The following is a 21,250-nucleotide window of genomic DNA, read 5'->3' as shown; positions in this document are numbered from 1 at the left end:
TGCAGAATAGAATTGGCAGCTGCAAGTGCATTAATTGACTTTTTTTTCAAGGTAGTAAATGTGTAAGTAAATGAAAATGAGTAATTTTTTTTTGGCAATAATTCAAATTATAAATAATGAAGTTCTTTTTAAAGTAGTTAAATTCTTGTAGCTTTACTTACTGAGGCACCTGTATTAGCTATATTGAAGACAAACAGAGGTTATAGCATGAGCTGCTCAGTAAGCTAACCAGGGGCAAAGAGATGGCTGTATCATATGAGACAAATTTCTGAATGGAAAATATTTGATTCAGTTTATTTGATTTGGCATTTCCCATTTTGAAAGAACAGTACAAATGTTATCTTTTTCACATACATGTAACATAAAAGAAAAGTGGTTTTGTCTTGTGTAAGTGAAAAAGAGGTTCAGAGACTGATGTTTCATGGTTGACAAAAGAATTTATTTTGCATCCAGTTTACATCAGCACTGCATGATGACTATGTATTGACCAACAGACAAATATTGATGTAATGATTTGATTTTAATGGATGAAAATATGTCTGTAAATGACTGTCTTCCTGAAGATTAAAATAGTCAGTGTCCTGTTAGATGCTTCCTATCCTTAAAAATTGAAAGCAAAAAAGTCCCTTGATAAATATGCTGCAATGAAATTCTAGGGTAATACAGTAAGGGAATATGAAGAAAACTTACCAGATAGTAAAGGGCACAGATACTCAGAGCTAAAGAGTTCAGAGGAGATTTTAAAATGAAGTAGAATTGTAGATTCATTTAGATTGGGAAATAAAACCCTCCTGAGATCATCAAGTCTAGCTGTTGACCCAGCACTGCCAAGTCCACCACTAAACCATGTCCTTAAATGACACATCTACATGTCTTTTAAACACCTTCAGGGATGGTTACTCCACTCCAGCTTCCCTGAGCTACCTTGTCCAGTGCTTGACAACCTTTTGGTGAAGAAATTTTCCCAACAGCCAATCTAAACCTCCCCTTGGTGCATTTCCTTTTGTTCTGTTGCTTGTTACTTGGGAGAAGAGGCTGACTCCTACCTTGCTCCAACCTCCTTTCAGGTGACTGTAGAGAGCAATAAGATCTCCCTTAAGCCTCCTTTTCTGCTACCTGAACAACCTATTTCCCTCAGCTGCTCCTCAGGAAATTATTAATGGAGTTATTAAAACTGCAGTTAACTCACTGGTTATATTCCTTCAACTAAGTTTGTGATAGTGAGTACCTGAGCAGGCCAGGTGCTGCAGAATTAAGTTATACACATTCTCATTGAGGGGATTGGGAAGCATTTACGCTGCAAGGTGTAACTTTGAGACATCCCTTCTGTAGTAAATCTTTTTTTCTCTTGTATTTTATAGCAAGTGACTGGAGAAGACGAAGTTGAGTTCTCAGATAAAGATGAACCTGATGGAGATGGGGATGGTTCCAGTGATTGCCCCACTGTCAGAGTGCCATTAACTTCCCTGAAAAGCCATCAAGGAGTGGTTATAGCAGCTGACTGGCTGGTTGGGGGAAAGCAGGCTGTGACAGCATCGTGGGATAGGACAGCAAATCTGTATGATGTAGAGACTTCTGAACTTGTCCATTCTCTTACAGGTATTTGTTCACTCACAAAAAATTAAATTGGTAGTTTGTTTTTATACGTGGGATTATTTGTAGATACGAAAACATTGGGAAAGTAATTTGTTTCTGTGGACCACAACACGAGAGTGTACAAGACTGAAGCTGCTGCTCAGTGCTGTAGTAGTTTCTCAAATTACCACCTTGTAAATCCCCTGAGCATGAATTTGTCTTCTCTTTAAGCTTGTGATTTAACCAATGAGAGTAGGTGTTTTTAAACTGAATGTACCCAAATTCTAGGTCTTGCAAAATGCTTTTGCTGTGTTCAGGGTGTATAAAGCAGCAATAACCTGCACTACTTGGTGTGAAATGAGTAGTGTGTTTTTTTCCTTTGAATAGAGTCCCAAACTTTTACACCGGTAGTCAGAATGGTCACTATTCTTCTCAGTTTGGGGAAAAAAAGAAAAAAAGTCATCAGCATTTCGTTCCAAGTGTATGTGGAAATGAAAAGTCTTATTTTCATTGCCTTACATGTTCTCATCTGTGGTTGTAGGGCACGACCAAGAGCTCACACATTGTTGTACACATCCCACCCAGCGCCTTGTGGTGACATCATCACGCGATACAACCTTCCGTCTGTGGGATTTCAGAGATCCTTCTATCCATTCCGTGAATGTCTTTCAGGGCCACACAGAGTAAGTGACAGCTCCTTCACAGGTTTTTGCAAGTTCCAAAAGTATAAATGTAGTTGCTAATCTGAAAGAAACTGTTCCAGTGCTTTTTTTGAGGTATTTAAGTTCATTCCTGTTCTGCGAGACTGATTCTCACAGAAACCTCTAACTGTCCTCCTTCAGATGCTACACAGCAGTACTTAATTTCCCAAATAGCAGCCAGGGCTCTTGGTGTGATATTGCTGATGTGGTTAAGTCTCGATAAAAGTTGTTGTAATTAAAGGTGATTTAAGGTATGAGATTGTTTTTGGCATTAATTATGCCTGTAGTTTGGGGTTATTGCTGGGATGCAGTGGATCAAGCAGATTGCCTCTGCTTGCCATGGTACTCTGTGTGAAATAAAGGTTACTTCTTTGGAACCAGTGGACCAAAAAGCAGGATTAATTTTTACCCTTTAAAGCTTCTAATTTTTACATAAAATGGGAAATTAAATTAAGGGCACTGATTGCTGTGTTCTGTCAAAATAGTGATTTTGATGCAACATTTTTAGTTACCAGTTTAGGCTTAACGTTATTATACTGACTACTGTTGAAGAGGGACAAATGTAGTCCTGAGAATCTGTTACGGTGTTGACTTAACTTTTTGTTTATCTCAGCTTTGATACATGGAAAATACAGGAGTAATTTGGAAATACTTTACCCAAGGAAGCAAATCTTTTTTTAAGACTTCAGAACTTGTTAAGACTTTTAAGCTTGACTGTATCAGAAAAAATTTCACCTCCTTTCTTCAGAATAAAAGATGATTGTTAATCCTAGCTCAAAACAAAACACAAAAATATTTATTCACATTTTTAGTTTTTGTTAATTCAAATGTGTAATTTGCATTATGACTGAGTTTCAGTATCCACTTCTTCATTTCCTCAGCTGTTGGCTAACATTCATGTTTTTCCCGTATGTTTGCTGAGGCCAAATGATGTTGATCTGGGGTGATGGTGCAGACTGTAAAAGCTGTTAGCTGGTGTTTTGGCCTCCATTGCTGAGACCTACAAGCTAGCAGGGCGTTTATTTTTTATGAATGGAATAGACCTTGTGCAACCTCTTCATTCACTCTTTTTCCAGCTTTTAATCATCTTCATATTTGTGTTTGTTGTATCACCTGTCTCCATTTTGTTCTTTGAATGTATGAGTTATTAGTATTGATATAGGCTTTCTCACTAAATACACTCTAAATTTAAGGGTCTCAAAACTGACTTTACCATTCAGTGGCTAAGGCTGCTGATGTCTCTGTTCTCTTGAGGAGGTGATTCTGTTAGGGGAGGTGAGTGTTTCACTGAGGAGTGCAGGCAGAGCAGAGATGGGGGGTGGTATTTGGCAGTTGAGACATGCTTTGAGGGATTTTATTTTTGGGCATTAACTGTACTGCCTTGTGGGAAAATATTTTCAAATTACTCTCTAATCAATGCTATAACAATCTCCTCACGTTAAGCAACATAGAAGAAACTGTTTTATCTATTGACTAGAAAATGCATACACACAAGACTTTTTTTTGGCTTTCCTGAGTGTCTCTTTGAACAATTTGCCAAGCTTTTAATATTTCGATAGGCCCTTGGCATCAGTTCTGTAAATTGGATGTTACAGTCATTAACACTGATGATTTAAAGTCCTCAACAATCGGTTTTAACAGCCTCTGGCTGAGCAGCACCTGACGAGAAGCTCATAGAGCAGCTCTTTTTTCCCTGTGTATTTCACCAGATCAACTCTTAATACGTTAAACCAATATAATTAGATGCCAAACATCTCAATCATGAGGCCAACGTACCGTGTTTTTTGTGTACTACAACACAAAATCTTATTCCATCCGAAATTCCTTCTCACTGCGGCTGCACAGCGCGGCCTGGCCGGCAGGTGTCAGCACTGTTACACTGTGTGAGGGTCCGCGGGCTGAAGAATTTGGGGGAGGGTGGAATTCCAACTTCCTTTTATTTACCTTAATGTATTAAAGTGAAGATTTATTCAAAATGGCTCATTATCGTCTTAAAATTATAAGTGATGCTGATCTGTTTAGAGAAAAAGGAATCCTGTTAAATGCAGAGTATGATTTTATAAAGTAAATTGACATCAAAAAATGAAAAGAGTTGTTGTGCTTTGTCATGTACTATAATGTTCTATCAAAGGCAGTGTATATTTTTTATGTATAAGTGATTATTTTTATCTTATGTGGACTAAGGAATCACCCACTATTTTGGTGTCCTGAGCATATAGCTTCTTTATTAGAAGCAGAATGTGAAGTTATTTCAGTGACAAAGATTCTAGCTTATTTCTTGGTAAATTCTCTACGTTGCTTATTACAGTGTTTAATTAACTTCCCTGTTAAACTTTTTTGCCTCCCTAGTCCGAGTTTGTCTAGCTTCACTTTCTGTCTTCTGATTTTTATCCTGAAGAGCTTTGTTTCCTGTATTTTCTTTTGTACAAATTACCAGTTCTTATATACAAGTTACCCATTTTGCCTTAAAGTGTGTTTTTGCATATATTTTGAAATTTATAGACCAATACAGTACATTGACAGTACATTTGCACTTCAAACCTGCATTCAGCTGAGTCTTTGAAGTATATTAAGGTCTTTTTCAAAGTTACATCTTCCTATGGAAGTTTCCAGATCTGTTCACATTTTTCATATATAGGACTGTTTCAGTTCAGTATGTGACTTGTTTGCCTGTGCCTTGCTCACATAGTCATAAAAGTACCTTGTCACATTTTGGTTTACGTTTGCCATGTTCATCTCATGTTATTCTCTACTGATTAAAAAAATAATGAAATGGTATGGCAATAAGACTGATGTTTGTGTAAATATAAATCTTTGTTATTGTCTGTTTTTGTCTGGTTTTGTGTGTGCAGCAATAGCAATTTGTATTACTACTCACATCCCTCAATGAGGAGTTTAATAGAGCCCTGGGAAAAGGTTACATCTGTGTTATAATACACACACTAACTTGTTGCATGCTAATTAAATTGATGTCCTGAGTTAAAGCCTCCAAGAGTTATACTGGGGACTCAAATTCCAGTACATTTTTTCCAGCACATTCTGCTTTGAAATACATGTTTGCTAATCAGAGAATCATAGAATCAGCCAGGCTGGAAAAGACCTCTGAGATCATCAAGTCCAACTCTTGGTCCACTACTGCTGTGGTTACCACACCATGGCACTGAGTGCCACATCCAGTCTCATCTTAAAAACCTCCAGGGACGGAGAATCCACCACTTCCCTGGGCAGCCCATTCCAGTGCCTGATTACCCTCTCTGTAAAGAATTTCTTCCTAATATCCAACCTAAACCTCCCCTGGCACAGCTTAAGACCATGCCCTCTTGTCTTACTGATAGTTGCCTGGGAGAAGAGACCAACCCTCCCCTGGCTACAACCTCCTTTCAGGGAGTTGTAGTGAGTGATGTCTCCCCTGAGCCCCCTCTTCTTCAGACTAAAGAACCCCAGCACCAGCTGTTCTCCTACTGAGAAATTTTTGAATTTAGTGGTTATTGATTAGAACTCTTCAAATTGAACTAAGGTTTTGTTCTGAAGAGCAAAATGGTTCTGGCATCTACCTGGCAATTTTCGTTCCAGCTTCATTTTTGTTTTTGTTTGCCAATGCCTGCATAGCTATGTCTTGTTGGGGCTGTGAAGGCCTTTCTTTTCCCAGCACAGTGACCTAGTTGAATGACCAGTGTTGACATGCTCTTGCATATGTGCTTGATGAGATTTTTTTTGTCCCTTTAAGTACTCTGCATGCGCTTGATGTGTGGAACCTTCTAAAATGTTCATGTTGGAAATCTTTACTATTTGTAGCTTAAAAAAAACCCCTTAGTCTGTACAGGTCTAGTCAAGTACTTTACAGATTTTATTCACTTGCTCTGTCAATTCAGTAACACTGGAAATAAATTGGCAACAGAATGCTTATTAGCTAGTGGATTTATATACAGCTTTTAAACTGAACAGTCCTTTTGCTGTATATTTGTAGTATGCTGATGCTTATATGCAGCTGATGAATTACTTGGTAAATAATAAAGGGTTTTGTTTTGTTTAGTGACCATCAAAGGTTCACAGTGGTTGGGGACATCTCTCTTGAAATGCTTGAATAAAAATATGCAGGGCTTCCAAGTCTGGACTTGCAAATACCATCCTTCAAAGAATAAAATGATGTCTTAAGAAGCAGCTTTGGGTTGCTATCCTAAAGTGAATATCCTTTGTTAATGCTTCTTGATTGTTCAGTGTATAGCAATGCACCACCTTGTCTGGGCGATTAAATGCATTTTTGGCTTAAAAAGAAATAAAAATTTGACTGGGTACTTTTGACCTAGCCTGAAAAAAATTACAAAGTTTGTTTACTGCTTTTCAGACTTACTGATCTTTGTGGATAGATTGAACCAGTGCATCAAGCGTGAATGTGTGTTAGTTGTGGAATCTGTATCTTTGTGTTATTTTCTAGAAAACTCAGGGAAAAATTGCTTAAAGTAAATCTTACGCTATTTCTTCCAAAGAACTGAGCAAGCTGACTTATAGCTCTTTTGGACTAAGGCATATTCCTTCTCCTTTCACTCTGGTTGTGTGGCTGTAGGAGACCAGAAGGGAAAGTTCCTGTTCATTTGCTGCTTGAATGTCTCTGAATATGCAACTGGATGGTGAGTTGTGCTTCATCCAGAGAACTTTGAAATTAAAGAGCTGCAAATATGTCTTGTTTCAACTTTTAATTTTCAAACTCCTACACTTGCTGGAAAATCTCAATTAAAAAATGTAAAAATGATTAAGCAGCTGCTGATTAGGATGCAGGGCTGAATTTTGGCATTTAGTGAATTGAGAGTTAATGTCAGAATGGCATTCCATTTCAAGAGACTAATAATTGCTTTAGTTTCGTGGACACTCAGCTTTCCAAGGTCAGCTGGCTTTCCCGGATTCTCGATTCTGCAAGAATCTCATACCTTATATGTGTCTACCTTGAATATATTGTTCTTAAAAGAGCAAATCATGGAGGGGGGAAGGGTCTTTTCTGCAGGCAGTGATGTCATTAGACATCCCTGTTGGAAAGTAGTCTTGTTATAGATATGCCCATATTGCAAGGTCACTGGTAGGTATTTTTATTCAGCCACATTTTCTTGATGAAGTTAAAGCATATGTAGATGTAGTTCTAAAAATGCAAGCTTTGCACCTTTGACTAAAAACTGTGCTTGTGCTTTTAGTCAGAATTTTGTGCCAAACAAAACGTAACAAGTTGGATGCTATCAGTGGAGTTTGACCAGTTTAAAGCATCTGTTCTTTTCAAGATAGTTCTGTTTTTGCTTCAACTATTAATGTGATCAGTGATGCTTTGTCTACCATTTTTCTGTTGTTTCTCATCAAAGAGTGCCTTAGGCATTCACCATGTGCAGATATCTCAATCCAGCTTCTGTAAGAAGTGCAAAATTTTTGTGATGAAACATTCAGTTTTCTCCCCAAGCCTCACTGATTAACTAGATGGTTCTGATATTGCTGTTAATATTTCTACCTTATTCTGTTTGCCGTGGGTTTTTTTCTTCTTGCATTTCATTGAAAAAGGCTCCAAGGTCATGTTTCACACACTGTTCTGATCCCACATTTCCATGTTGAATATTCTTTAAGTGAAGATTATGGTCTGGATTTGAAGCTCCAGGGTTATTTTTTTTTAATGCTTTTAATGCTTCTGAACATGTTTCAGAACCTTTTTGGTTTACATTTATTACATGCATGTAACTGAGCATACTAAGGATTCAACAGTTTTCTTAGCCTTGTTAGCATCCTTAATAGCTGATAGCCCAGGCATCCAGCTTTGAATTTGTCTCACTTCCCGTGCTGTTCACTTCTTTGTCAGTCTGTCAGAACAGACTACAGCCAACATGTTTTACATGCCTTCAACCCATCCTACTTACCTCTCTTTACTGTCTTGCACAGCTTGAAATACCCCATTATCTCTTCTAACCTTCCCCCAACCCAATGTTGGAGTTGCCAAAGTGACACAAAAAGCAATTCTTTATGTTCTTTAACCTTCTCTGCTGTCATTGGCGAACTCCTCAAGGCAGAAATGGCTTCCTAATTAATAGAGAAATATAAGAAATTGAATAATCTACTCCTTAAACTATAAGACGAAGTGCTTAAAAGCCCTATAGCTAAAAGAAAAAATAGTGTTTTATTTTGGGGTGTGGGCTGTGTAACATGCAAAGTTTGATTGCACTCAGTGTTAGCCATTAGAGTTCTGTCAGTTGCTTTAAAAAAGATGTAGATGATAAATCTGTATCCAATTGCTTTTGAGTGCTTTACACTTCACTACAATAGATGGAAAGAATCTTAATTCCATTCTTGAATACATGCAGTAAAAAGTGCTATGATTTTTTTTTTTCAGCTGACCCACAGAGGATTGTAAGAGGGTCCTTTCTTTGTATTCTATCTGTGCAGCAGTAGTGCAGGGATAAATGGACCTTTTTTTATCCCATCACAAATGTAATGGAATTGATTTAAAAATATTTGCACCTTAACTAATTTACTAACTTGCCATTGAGTAATCCTCATACAAACTAGTTACTGTTTTCGTTGCTGTATCATTTTATTATTTTTAAGATAGTGAGAAAGGGAGACTGGCAATTTTCTGTAAATGTCATGAAACACATGTCTCTGGAATACACATTGTTGATTTAAATGCTAAAAAAATTACTCTTGAGTGCTAACAGTCATCTCTGAATTCCCTTCCTTTCCCTTCTGTGTTAATTCCTTGGAGAAGAGGATGCTCAGGGGGGACCTTATTACTCCCTACAACTACCTCAAAGGAGGTTGTAGCCAGGTGAAACTTGGCCTCTTCTCCCAGGCAACCAGCAACAGGACAAGAAGGCATAGTCTTAAGCTGTACCAGGGGAAGTTTAGGTTGGACATTAGGAAGAAATTCTTCACAGAAAGGATGATTAGATATTGGAATGGGCTGCCCAGGGAGGTTGTGGAGTTACCATCCCTGGAGGTGTGTAAGGAAAGACTGGACATGGCACTCAGTGCCATGGTCAAGTTGATATGGTGGTGTTTGTTCAGAGGTTGGTCTCTGATCTCAGAGGACTTTTCCAACCTGGTTGATTCTGTGATTCTGTAATTCCTTCATGATTCATTCTTACTGTTTCTCAAGCTGGAGAAAAAGGCTTTGCTGGTATTTGGATATAAATCCATAGGCAGACTTTGGCAACTATATGTGTAGCTCCTTCTGGAATCAAGTGCTTTTAGCACTTCTGAAACCTGAATGCACTCAAATGTGGAGGTACTGGTGTTCTCCTTACCTGGGACTCCCTTGCTCGCTGTCATCTCCTTGTGAGATGGGCAGCCTGTTGTCCATATCTGGAGGTTTTAAACACAGGTCCTGTGTTTTAAACACAGGTCCCCAGGCTGCAGATGGCTCAGTGTGGGGATACACTTGGTTCCCCTGGTGCAGGAAATTTTGTCCTAAATAGAGATTCCTTTAGGTTTTGTTTCTGAATTTTCCTGCTTGAAACAAGAGAGGCATATTTGAGTGCTCAAATTTTACCTACAATTTGATGTACCTTGAATAAATTTATCTGAAAACTCTGGTTTTATCCATTTTCATCCCACACACAGATTAACGTGTGTATGTAGATGCCTTTCCAAGGGTGCAAAAACATGTTGTCTCCCGGCATTCAGTGGCAAATCCCAGTTCAGGTTGCAAATCAAAACGGAAAGAGCAGTGTTAACTTCTTTTTTTGGTGCATTGCCAGCGAGGGTTCTGCATCAGCATTTCATGGTCCAACATTTCCAATGTTTGTTTCTTTTCCCCCTTCCCCTATGTGTGAAATTTCAGCAGATTGTTATGCAAAACAGTTTTGTGTCTCAGTGTGACTGGGGAGACAGCTGTTCGGCCTAATGAGGAGTGCGAGCACCACGGTATTTCTGGTGATTGAGACCCACGGAGGGAGCAGGATGTGCGAGGCCAGGCAGCGGTGTGTGGTGAGGAAGTGCCACGCTGTCAGCTGGAAGTACACGCTCGGCTGCTCCCTATGACAAGATAAATGAGTTTTGCTGGGGTTTGGCGGAGGCTGAGGCTTTTTTGGAGAATGGTTGTAGCACACCAAACTCCCTGTGGGACCCACAGTTTGAAGTGTCATAAGACTGCTTCCTCTTTGCCTGTTTTTTTTTTTAATGTCCTACAATACCTGTCATCTTTTTGAGTTATTAAAAACCTAATGTCTTCTAGCATTCAATTAACATGGGGTCTGATGATCTTTTGTTGACACTTTTTATTAATTTAGCCAAGGGGATGTTAACCAGAGTTTTATCTGAAGACTAATACAAACAGAAATTAAATGTAGCCACATGAAAATATAGGGAGAAGGCTTTTAATTTTTGTGATATGAATGAGGTTAGAGAGGCAATACTTTTGAAAGGTTATCTGTGTATTGGCAGCTCTGTTAACTTCTTTCTTCCCACACAGACTTTGCTTCCCTTTCTTCTCAATATCCCCCTTTAGCTGGGCTGAAGTCCTGTTTTAGTTTATAAATAGAAAGTGGCTTTTCTTCTTGTTGCTATTTTGTTTTAATTAAAACAAACAAAGACAAAAATAAGAAAAAAATTGATGAGATGCATCTGTCTCACATTAATAGGTACCCCAGTTTGGAATAGCAGAGGACAGAAAACATGGTCTGTACTGTGTAAGATCTATGAGCTCAGCACTTGCTCATGTTTTTTAAGTCAGTAGTGCATGCTTTTGAATTTACATGTATATGGTTTTTTAAATATCAACTCAATATGTTCCATTTTATTAAAAAAAACCCAACAAAACAAACCAGCCAAAAAACCACTTGGTCTTTACTCAGATGACAATGAAGTGCTGATAACCCTCCCCAGAGTTGTTAGGTTTGTGAGAATGATACTGCTTTTGCCTTTCTAGACTTGTTAAGTTACATAAAACTTCAAGTCTTGCAATCTTATTTTGAAAATGAGATATATTTGAGAATTGAATCAAGTGTATCTACAGTTTTTCCTGGAAGAGTCTTGTTTCATTTTGTTAAAAGCAAAGCGTCTGGGAAGCGTTATGCAGATATCCATACACTGTTTGCTTTGGAACTGGGACCAAAATCCCTGATCATAAACAGTGGGTTCAGTAAAAAGTGCAAAGCTCCATATGTAAAAGGCTGTTTCCATAGTCACATGTGCTTGCAAATAGTGCCCATCCCAGCCTGCAGTGCCTTACAGGGACAAACTGAGGGCGGGCAGAGGGCTAAGACCACTAAACACCTTTAAAGTTGTCAGTGAAAACAGACCAACAGCCTTCCTTTTGTCTTTCTATCACTTTCCCTGTTGCCAGAGAGCTACAGCAGAACTTAATTGCATTTTTATTTTGCAAACTTTTTCTTTGTGTATGCAGTAATATCTGAATGGTTAAGCTGAAAACAGTACAGAAAAGGATTTTGTTATCTTTTGGGAGTCTTCATTTTACAGGAACAGGAAGGGTTGAGCTTCAACCTAGGGCTGACATTCTGTTCTCCTGGCAATGGTTCTGAGTGTTTTCATTTTAAAAATTATAAATCTAAGGATTAGAGAACTTTATGTAGTCAAAGAAACCATGTTTGAAAGTGACAAGTGATAAAGGAGAACCACTATGAGATCAAAGAAGCTGGAAAGCTGTTTAAAGTTTTGAAAAAGAAAGCACCCAAAATCGGAGGGTTATTTTAAGACAGTTTCACAATGTATTCCAGCTGTAATTGAAATAAAATGTATGATGGGAAAACAGATCAGATTTGTTTGTTGGCAGCACAATAGTAAAGCACAGTATATTCACTCACCTGGAGAATTTTGTATGACTCGAATTCCTTATGCTGTTGTGTACAAGGAAGTCTCCCAATGTGTGTGCAAATTATGGAGCTTGAGTAGAGAATTTTAACCTTAAGAACAATGTTTCAAACGTGTTGCAGCAGTATAAAGGGAAAGCTTGAAATATTTTTCTGAGGTATTTTGCAGCTTGGGTAAAGAAATAGTGAGAAGATAAATGCAGATGTTGGTAAGTTTAAAGGAGGTTGGGCTGGTAGAAGACAAGGTTGGTACTAAGAAATGCCACCTGTGTTGTGCAGCAGCTCGAACTACATGAATGAGTTTTCTTCCCAAGTGCAAAGGTGCCTTATGAAAGAGATTTAGTAGTTGTAGCCTTCATGTATGTTTTAACTTCTTGACTTTTGGTTCATAAAGTACAGAAGATTAGTCAAAGACCTCTTGGTTCTTATTGTAATCATCTCCCTGGTAGCTTAGCTGCACTCTAATAATGCATTAGGAAACTTGGTATCATGAATAAAGTGGGCCTTCGTCCTAATTAAAACTTAATTTGGTGTCAATTTAAATTAAGAGGCTTGCATAAACTGGTCCATTGTGACCTGGCTTGTGCTAATCTCAATCAGCAGCTTGGATAGGACATGAATTCAAATTTCTGCAGAACAACAAAAGTGACAGTAACAACTGACAACTTAAATTAAAATTACTAAATTCTAAGAATTGACGTGCGTGACCCAAGTTACAAGATAGGTCATTAAATCAAATGTGTAGAAACAGAGTTGAGAAGCCTTCCCTAATGATTGTAGGGAGAGACAGAAATGCTTTGTTAGTACATTATGTGGGCAGAAAATAACTGGTTCTGGATTGGGAATTCACACAATTACAATGAAAATAGTAGTACAAAAGCTTTTACTTGGTTAATATGAAGTAAAGGTAAAAGATTAAAAAAACCCACCATAGACTAATCAAGAAAACTGTTCCTTTGAGCCCAGCAGTATACTGTCTTCTGAAAGTATAAAATACAAAGATAATAAAATTCTAAAATAAAATTAATTATAAAATCTCTTCTGGAAGTAGTATTTTGCACTTTCAGTTGCTACAAATATTCTCATAAGTCTTTCTGTGACTCCCCTTGTGCATTTATAGACATAATGGGTAAAATCTGAAAGAACTGTATGATCGTCCTTCTTACTACTTTTTGCCATTTTTTCATCTGACTCTCAGACTTACCTGCTTGTAAAACAGGAATAGAAATCACAATTAGAAATTGTTAGATTGCTGTAGCTATTGGCAGGCTCTATGTGTGGATTACAGCATGTTTATGTGTGTGTACAAAATAGCTTTAGCTACACCTCAGGTAGGTATTAGGGACCTCCTCGGTGTCTGTGCAGGGAGTGACAAATTCCTGGAGTAGTTCTACAGAAGTCTTTGGATGGAAAGAAAAGAACTTGACTACTAGCCTCAAGGCACTTAAGAGGAAGAATTGTATTCTATGCTACAAATTCAGTTTGTTTTGTCTGATAACTACTGGACATTAGTGCAGAACTTCAGAAGTGAATTAAGGTTTCAAGACTGGACATGTTTAGCTCATATCAGGATCAGTGGAATATGAAAGATGCCTCCAGAGTGAGCCTCTAGTGTCGGGCTGCTTCTCTTAGCAACTGGACCAGTCAGATTATTTTTAAAAAAATAAAAAAGACATGTTAAAGGAAACACAGGAAGAGAAACTACAATTTCTAAATCAGATTTTAGTTTAATAAAGAACTTTAGAGTTTAATGTCTTTCTCTTTACTTCTGATTGTTTAGCACTGTGACATCTGCAGTTTTCACTGTGGGAGACAATGTTGTTTCTGGTAGTGATGACCGTACAGTAAAAGTCTGGGATTTGAAAAACATGAGATCTCCTATTGCAACAATCCGTACAGATTCTGCAGTCAACAGGTAAGCAGATCTCTGAGTTACTGTTTTTCTTCATTCATGTCTTCTTAATTAATTCATAATTTCTTTCACCTGTGGGAGTGGTCCAGAGCTGAGACACAGAGGTTTAGACTGGACATTTTTTTACTAAGAGGGTGTTGAAGTCCTGGAACAGACTTCCTAGAGAGATAGTCGATGCCCCAAGCCTACCAGTCTTGAAGAGGCATTTGGGCAATATCCTTAATAACATGCTTTAAATTTGGTCAGGCCTGAATTGATCAGGCAGTTGGAGTAGATGATTGCTGCAGGTTCCTTCCAACTGAAATAGTCTATTCTATTAATTCACTGAATATAAATTTAATTTTAGTCCCTAAAATTGGAGTTGAGATTTGTAAGAATTTGAGAAAGGTCTGAAATGGTTTTATAAAATGCTTGGAAATGGTTTTATAAAATGCTTGTGTAGTCAGCATTAATTTTCAGTAAACACATAGCATTGTTCTTCTGAGATTTTTTTATACGGGATGCAAATGTTAAGGCTGTTTGAGGATCTGGCACAATAGAAAATACCTTAATGGTTCAATACTTTTTCCTCTTTCCATTTGTGAATTCTAATCAGGAAAAATTCGGCTGCGTCCGTTCCTGTGAGCTTAAATTTGTGCTGTCAAGTTCTATTTGCCAGGCTCGTTGTTTCGCGCGTAACCTACTTTTGTCTCTTCTGTGCAGGATTAACGTATGTGTTGGCCAAAGAATCATCGCCCTTCCACATGACAACCGACAGGTCAGATTGTTCGACATGTCAGGAGTGCGATTAGCTCGGCTCCCTCGCAGTAACAGACAGGTAACTGGGTATTTATAGCCCTCAAGTACGTCTGCTCTTATTTCACACGAGGTTAAAAGCAGGATTTGGGCTCTCCAGCTTAAAAGCTGAACGAATGATGAACAACACTTGTCTAAATAAACGCGCTGTCCTTGGTTACTGAAAAGAACCAGCATGCAAATATGAAACATTTTGAACTTTTTTATTGGAATTGCAAATAATGTTTCGAGTGCCTTTCGTAATTTTTTCTCCTTACTAAAGTGAAACGGAAGAAGTGTGTAAGAGCCTTTCAGAGGAGTTTAAATGCCTTGATGTGAATTGTGTCAGGAAAGTGGCTCACTATGAGATTTAACAGTGGTTTTCTTGTATTTGTGTTTTGGGTTTTTTTAATTGCGCAGTTTAATTTGATATATATGCCAGGTTGGATGAGGCTTTGAGCAAGCTCGTCTGGTGGAAAGTGTCCCTGCCCATGGTAGATGGGTTGAAACTTGATCTGTAAGGTCCCTTCCAACCTAAACCATGATGCAGAAACAGAAGGAAAAAGTGGGGGTCAGTTTTGTGAGCTCACCTTTTATGATTTGGTGATAAATTTTATTTTTTTTTTCTTCCATGCTTATGCGTGTACGTTCTTGATATTTAGTACTACATAATAAAAAAGCCTTGCTGCGCCTATCAAGCTTTGTGCATTTGTGGTGCTATTTAGCATGGCAAGCATCACTAATAGAGCAAATTAGACTAAGTGAAATTAATTGATTATGCCACTTCAGTAGGTGTTTTTTGGATTGATTCAGCAGTTCTTGACAGAATTTAGGAAGGAGTTTTAAGACTTATTTAGTCTATTTTAGGATTTTTCTAATTTGGGGGTTTTTTTAAGTTCATTGTAGTCTTGAGGGGTTTTTTTGTGTGTATGTGCATGTCTTTTTTTTTTTTCCTTAGTAGTTCCATTCAGACTGACACTACTGAAACCATGGCCAATTTATCTAATCATCTGTCTGTCTGTCTATCTATCTATTTATTTTATTTTTTAACTTAAATGTTGGTCAGAATCCTATTTCGGACACTTTTGTTAGTATCGGACTTGAACTTGTCAGTGTGATATTCCTCCTGCTGTAGTATTATCCCTTCTGAATTATGAACATGATGGACACTTATTCTTGCAGGCTTGTAACAACGTATTTGCCAGCAAGTAGTTCCATATTTTAAGATTGCTTTTATAAATAAAAATTCTGAAATCAAAATTCCATTTGCTTTCGCAAATGAAAGATAGCTGACACACCTTGGAAATCTCAAAGGTTTAGATGCACCTGTTTCTGTACCTCTGTCCTTATTGATCCAGTGCTGGATCTCATCATTGTAAAGGCTTACCTTGCAGATGAAGGTAACAGTGACTTTTAGGATCCTCAATAACTGTTTGTAAAAACTAGGATGAGCACTGGCAAGTTTGCCTTGCTGACACAGAGGTTTCCCAGTGCCATGTCGGTAACGCTGCTGTCTCCCGGCTGTCACAGGGGCACAGGAGGATGGTGTGCTGCTCTGCCTGGTGTGAGGACCATCCCATATGTAACCTCTTCACGTGTGGGTTTGATCGTCAGGCTATCGGGTGGAACATCAACATCCCTGCATTGCTACAGGAGAAATGAAATCCTGAAGGAGTTTCCGCGTTTGTGTCGCCATGGACTTCTACACTTCGGCAGACTGCTCTGAGCACTGGTCTGCTCCCGCTGTAAAAGCTCTTCCATAAGGGGAGACTTGAGCAAATGTTGTTCTTGTTACCACATTGTGCACAGTTTGCATGAGTTGTACAGAAGATGTGATTTTTTTAAAGATTAGTTTGTCTTGTGTATGAACTTTTATATTTTGGCATCCACTGGTCAATATGTTCACTGTTGCATAGAGCACATAAATGTTCATAAATTATTTAGCATTCAGTAGTTACACAGTAGGGCATTACATTTGTGACATAAATGTGAAACTTATGTAATTACTGTAGAGAGTGTATAGCAGTCTGTTATGTTTTTCCATGACTCTACATATCTGCCTTGTGTTAAAAAGAATCTGCAGGGCTAAAACTTTGAAATGAAGTGTGAATTTCACTAGTTGTATGATTGTAAACATTTTCCTGTTTGCATCTGATTTTGAATACTTTTTTTTAGTGCTACGTTATAGTGCAACTTCAGCTCCATTTTTATTCCAGTTACTGGAGAAATAGTAGATTTGAGAAGGAAAATGCAAGCAACTTGTAGTGAATATAGACTGCCAGGTTTATTTGTAATGCTTTTTGTACTTTTTCTTTTGAAAAAAGAAAAATATTTGTTCTGCCCTTCTTATATAAAGTGATTCTAAAACCTCATTGCATTTCATACTAGCAAAAATCCATAATATTATAATTCTAATCACTGAAATCTGGTCAAACAAATTCTGAAGCACTTTAGTTTATAGCTGTTGTTATAAACCGTTTATGAAAGTTTGACTTTACCAGTGAATGTGAGCTGACCTTTGTAAGAAGGATTACTTCTTTTTGGTGATCTGCCCAGAAAGGAAATAGTTTTTTTGGGGGGTAGTGTTTTTGTTTATGTACCTACAGTGAGCATATTTTTAATTGTGTTCACTTCCCATATTTTTATTTTGAGCCAGCAATACAAAGCAAATGAGTACTACCTCAAAAATGAATGTTGGTCAAGATGCGTCGAATCTCTCTGTAGCCTAGAAAAAAGCACTTTTGGTCTCTGCCTGAAGTACTGTCTCTGACAGGAGAGGAAAGACAATCATACTACATGTGATCCTTAAGGTAATTAACACTTAAAGCTAGTGGAGCAATACAGTCAGTAAACATCATCTGTTACCTTTCTGTTCTAAGACACGACAAGGGCTGCTGCAGTCCCTGTCTGGTTCCAGAAGGGGATAATTAACACAGGTCTCCCTTCTTTCTCCCAAATGATCTTACTCTGGTTTTGCTCCTCACTGTGCTTGGCTGTTTTTTGCACTGGCAGTGGGGTGTTACACTGCAGCTGCTGCTGATGTCTTCAAAAGAACAGAAAGGCTGCTTCAGACAGACACCTCTTTTTGGCTAAAGGGAGATGCTGCCCCTATAACTGTCTGACATATCACAGTATAATATGAAGGGTGAGGGTAAGCCAAGGGGTACACTCTTACAGTGGGAATCATGGGGTTTATGGTGTGTTGGCAGAAGTATTAGGAGCGTTTTATCTCATCATTATGATTTTGTGAAACTGCAACCTGTGCTCATGTCCTCTACAGCACTGTTTATAATGACATGAAGACAGAGGTGTTAGCTGGTTCTGTTAACTAACATATATATGGCATGGGAGTGCAATGGGATTGGATGATGAATGCATCAGTGAGGAATTGTAGGAAAACAGGGGTCCTAGACATAGTTTTGGAGTGCAGCATTAAGGAAGCTCAAAATATTTAATGGAGGATGTATATGTAGTATCTTTATAGTACAGGTCATCACAGTAGTTTGATCCCTTGTTTTTTTCTTTTGTAGGGTTTGTTTTTTTTTGTTTGTTTGTTTGTTTGTTTGTTTTTTTCTTTTGAGATACGAGATACAAGATACATACACAGCTGTGCTGAAGTAATCTTAAATACCAAAACCAGTGAGGTTGCACAAAGCAGCTGCAGAGTTTTAAGTCTTCTGCTGATAAAAGTTAAATGATGGTGTCAAAGTTTATTTTCACTTTTTTTTTTTCCTTTTTTCAGGGTTTTTAACTCTGGGGTAAAGCCGTTTAATGTTGAGTTACAGGTTTTATTCCTTAAGAAGACAAGACTCATTTTCTTTTAGTTGGTGACAGGAAGAATTTTACAAAGGTTTATGATGTTTAAAAATAGAGAGAAAAATGTCTGGCCAGTTAAATCAGTTTCTCCAGCATGGCCTGCATGTAGTATCTTGAGCAATGGCTGTCCTTTATTACCTGAGGTGGGGGAGAGGCTCACTGGTTTTGGTGATGCTAAACTAAAGTGTCTGTTTAAGCTTCTCTAATACATATGTAATACAGGACCACTGGACTCTATGCAGTTTAATCATCATTGCTGCAAACTTTCTATATCACCAGAGGGACCGTCCTCTGGTACCAGGAATGGGTTATTACATTGTTTCATTTTGAAAAAATCAAGCAAACAAGGTGCTAGAGCCACGTTCTTATGAGCAGGCTAATACTTAAATCAGCTGAACACTTAACTATCACGTAGCTTAATTTTATATGCTGTACTGAAGGGTAAGCAGAACTGCCATTCCCCTTGAAGCAAACATGTGAGCCGTGGTGAATAATACAACATTGACTTAATATGTGGAAAGCATTTCATGGCTTTTAATGTTCTAAAGAGTGTTTTTCAGCACTGAACAATGTCTAGCATTTCATAAAATGGAGGAGAGTTGCAGTTACAGTTTCAGTATTGTGCAGAATTTCACAGAAAACTCATCACTGGGCAAAACCAAGCTTCTGTGTCTTTCTCTCAAGCAATGCACATCAGTTTTCACAAAGTTTGTGTATAATATAAAGTCAGAAAGATCTGGAATGAAACATCTTATTTGTTGCCTAAATCTGTGAAAACTACCTTTTGGGGAAAAGAATTTATAAGTTATGTGGAACCACTTTTTATTATTCTGCTAATTTGTTTTTAGATGTAAAATGTTTTTCTTCATTACGATTCAAAATGCATTAAAACATTCAACAATTTTTTTTTGCAAGTTGCTGTTCTTCTGTGTTGCATTAAGGTTGGTGTCAGTATTTCACTTCGTTAGTAGTCAAAGGATCTTCCTATCCACATTCCACTCTTTTCCACTCAAAAAGATTGTTTCTGAGGCATTGATGAGCACAGCTCCTCTGGAAGAGGGACAAGGCTGTTTACTACAGCAGGAGTTCTGTAGTGCTAATGATCATGCTACCAGTAAGGTATCTAGAGTGAAAAGGTGCTCAGGCCTGCCTTTGTACTGTCTTCTCCAGTTCTGTATGGAAAGAAATTGTAATTGCATTTTGTTATGCAAAACTGTCCGTGTGACTTTTCACAGTGCTGTACAAATTGACATTTTTAAATGAAATCTAAAGCAGGTTTTTTAATATGGGGGTTTTTTTATATGTTTAGAATATAGCAAAAGTGTTACAAAACTACTCTGGTGGGGAAACCCCACCATCATTTTTTCTGTAGGTTAAAATAAATGATGGTTGCACCCATATTCTGAACAAAGCTTTGTAGTGTTGAAATAAAACCCAAAAACTTGGTGTTGTAGAAGGCCATGCCCTTGGGTTTCAGAAGCCAAAGTGGTGCTGCCTGGTTAGTATCTGAGGGCAGGATGTTGCTTTAAGTGTGCCATATTTTCCTTTGAAATGCTCTAGGATCCCTCATTGCCACATTCGGAATTAATCAGGGATGCTGGAAAAATAAAGAACAGAGTTACAAGGTGGCACAGGTGACAAAAGGGCTGGATTGAGATAGAATGCCAGTCCCTGGGCTTTAGATGATTTTAACTGAGGGATTCCAATCAAGTCAGGACTTACTGTCAACTGGCTTAAACTAAATTTTTTTTTTTTTTAAACCAGTGAGTAAATAGCACTAAGTTGTTTCAGGATATCTGTGTTTACACTCACAGATGAGCTGCAGGAGAACCACTCTGTCACGCACCATGGTTTGCTCTTTAGGCCGGTCTAGAAATTATATTTAATGCTCTTTTGAGACCTGAGTACGTCACTGAAAAATTATTCAGCCTTGTGATATTTTATTTTTAAGTAATGTTACCTTTTCTAATTCCCACAGGTCACAGTTTTCAGAACATAACTAATCTGCAGGAGCTTGTGGAGTAAATCCTGTTTAATTTAGACTGTAAATCCTGGTCAAAACATACCAGTGACTGGGAAAGGTGTCATACCGGAGCGGTGTGGGATTCTGTAGATTTGCTGCTTGTCAGAGTCCTCAGAGTGAGAATATTGAGGAGTATCAGGAGGGGCTGTTTCTCAGAGGAGCAGAGGTGAGGCTGGCGAGCGTTTGCAGCATTGAACCGAAGTACCTGAATTAGCAGGTTGGAGGCCTTGTACAATTTTGGGGAGTTTCTGAAAGGTGGTTCAGCGTGCCATGTAAAATTAGAATTCAAGCATTCAGATTTACTGCTGAAAAATGGAAGTGGTGCAAAGTGTTGGTGATGGCGTGTACAATAGAAGGGAGTTACAAGTAGGAAAAACAAAATTCTGACTTGAACTGTTTTGAAAACCGAAATTTGTTTTCCATCTGGCTGGCGACTGCTGCACAGTGGAATGGCAGCACTGTGTGGTAGTCGTGCTGCTTGACTCTACTTGAAGCTTCATTTCCAGCTGTTGAAAATGCACAGCTCCACCTGCTTCTGCCAAAACTTGACACACTGGGTATTTGCTTGAGTTTAGCATTGATTTTGTGTGGTTCCCCTCTCCCATTTGTATTTGTCTAGTAAGAGTCAAAGAATGGTTTGGGTTGGAAAGGACCT

At 38.1% G+C, this 21,250-nt stretch overlaps 1 protein-coding gene across 3 annotated transcripts in view; it reads left to right on the top strand.

Moving 5' to 3' along the window:
- The window catches only part of WDR37 (WD repeat domain 37), a 42,670-nt gene extending 25,026 nt beyond the window's left edge, over positions 1–17,644 (top strand). For all 3 annotated transcript variants that reach the window (XM_032697866.1, XM_032697857.1, XM_032697852.1), the window contains 5 exons: positions 1,362–1,599; positions 2,117–2,258; positions 13,851–13,985; positions 14,685–14,799; positions 16,287–17,644. In XM_032697866.1, coding sequence (XP_032553757.1) covers positions 1,362–1,599; positions 2,117–2,258; positions 13,851–13,985; positions 14,685–14,799; positions 16,287–16,418 — 762 coding nt within the window. In that variant the 3' untranslated portion in view covers positions 16,419–17,644. The remainder of the gene's footprint in view (positions 1–1,361; positions 1,600–2,116; positions 2,259–13,850; positions 13,986–14,684; positions 14,800–16,286) is intronic.
- The last annotated feature ends 3,606 nt before the right edge of the window (positions 17,645–21,250 follow it).

This window comes from Chiroxiphia lanceolata, chromosome 1 (assembly GCF_009829145.1).
Source record: "Chiroxiphia lanceolata isolate bChiLan1 chromosome 1, bChiLan1.pri, whole genome shotgun sequence".
NCBI lineage: Eukaryota > Metazoa > Chordata > Aves > Passeriformes > Pipridae > Chiroxiphia > Chiroxiphia lanceolata.
The sequence above is the reverse complement of the archived record's forward strand: the minus strand, read 5'-3'. Positions and strand labels throughout refer to the sequence as shown.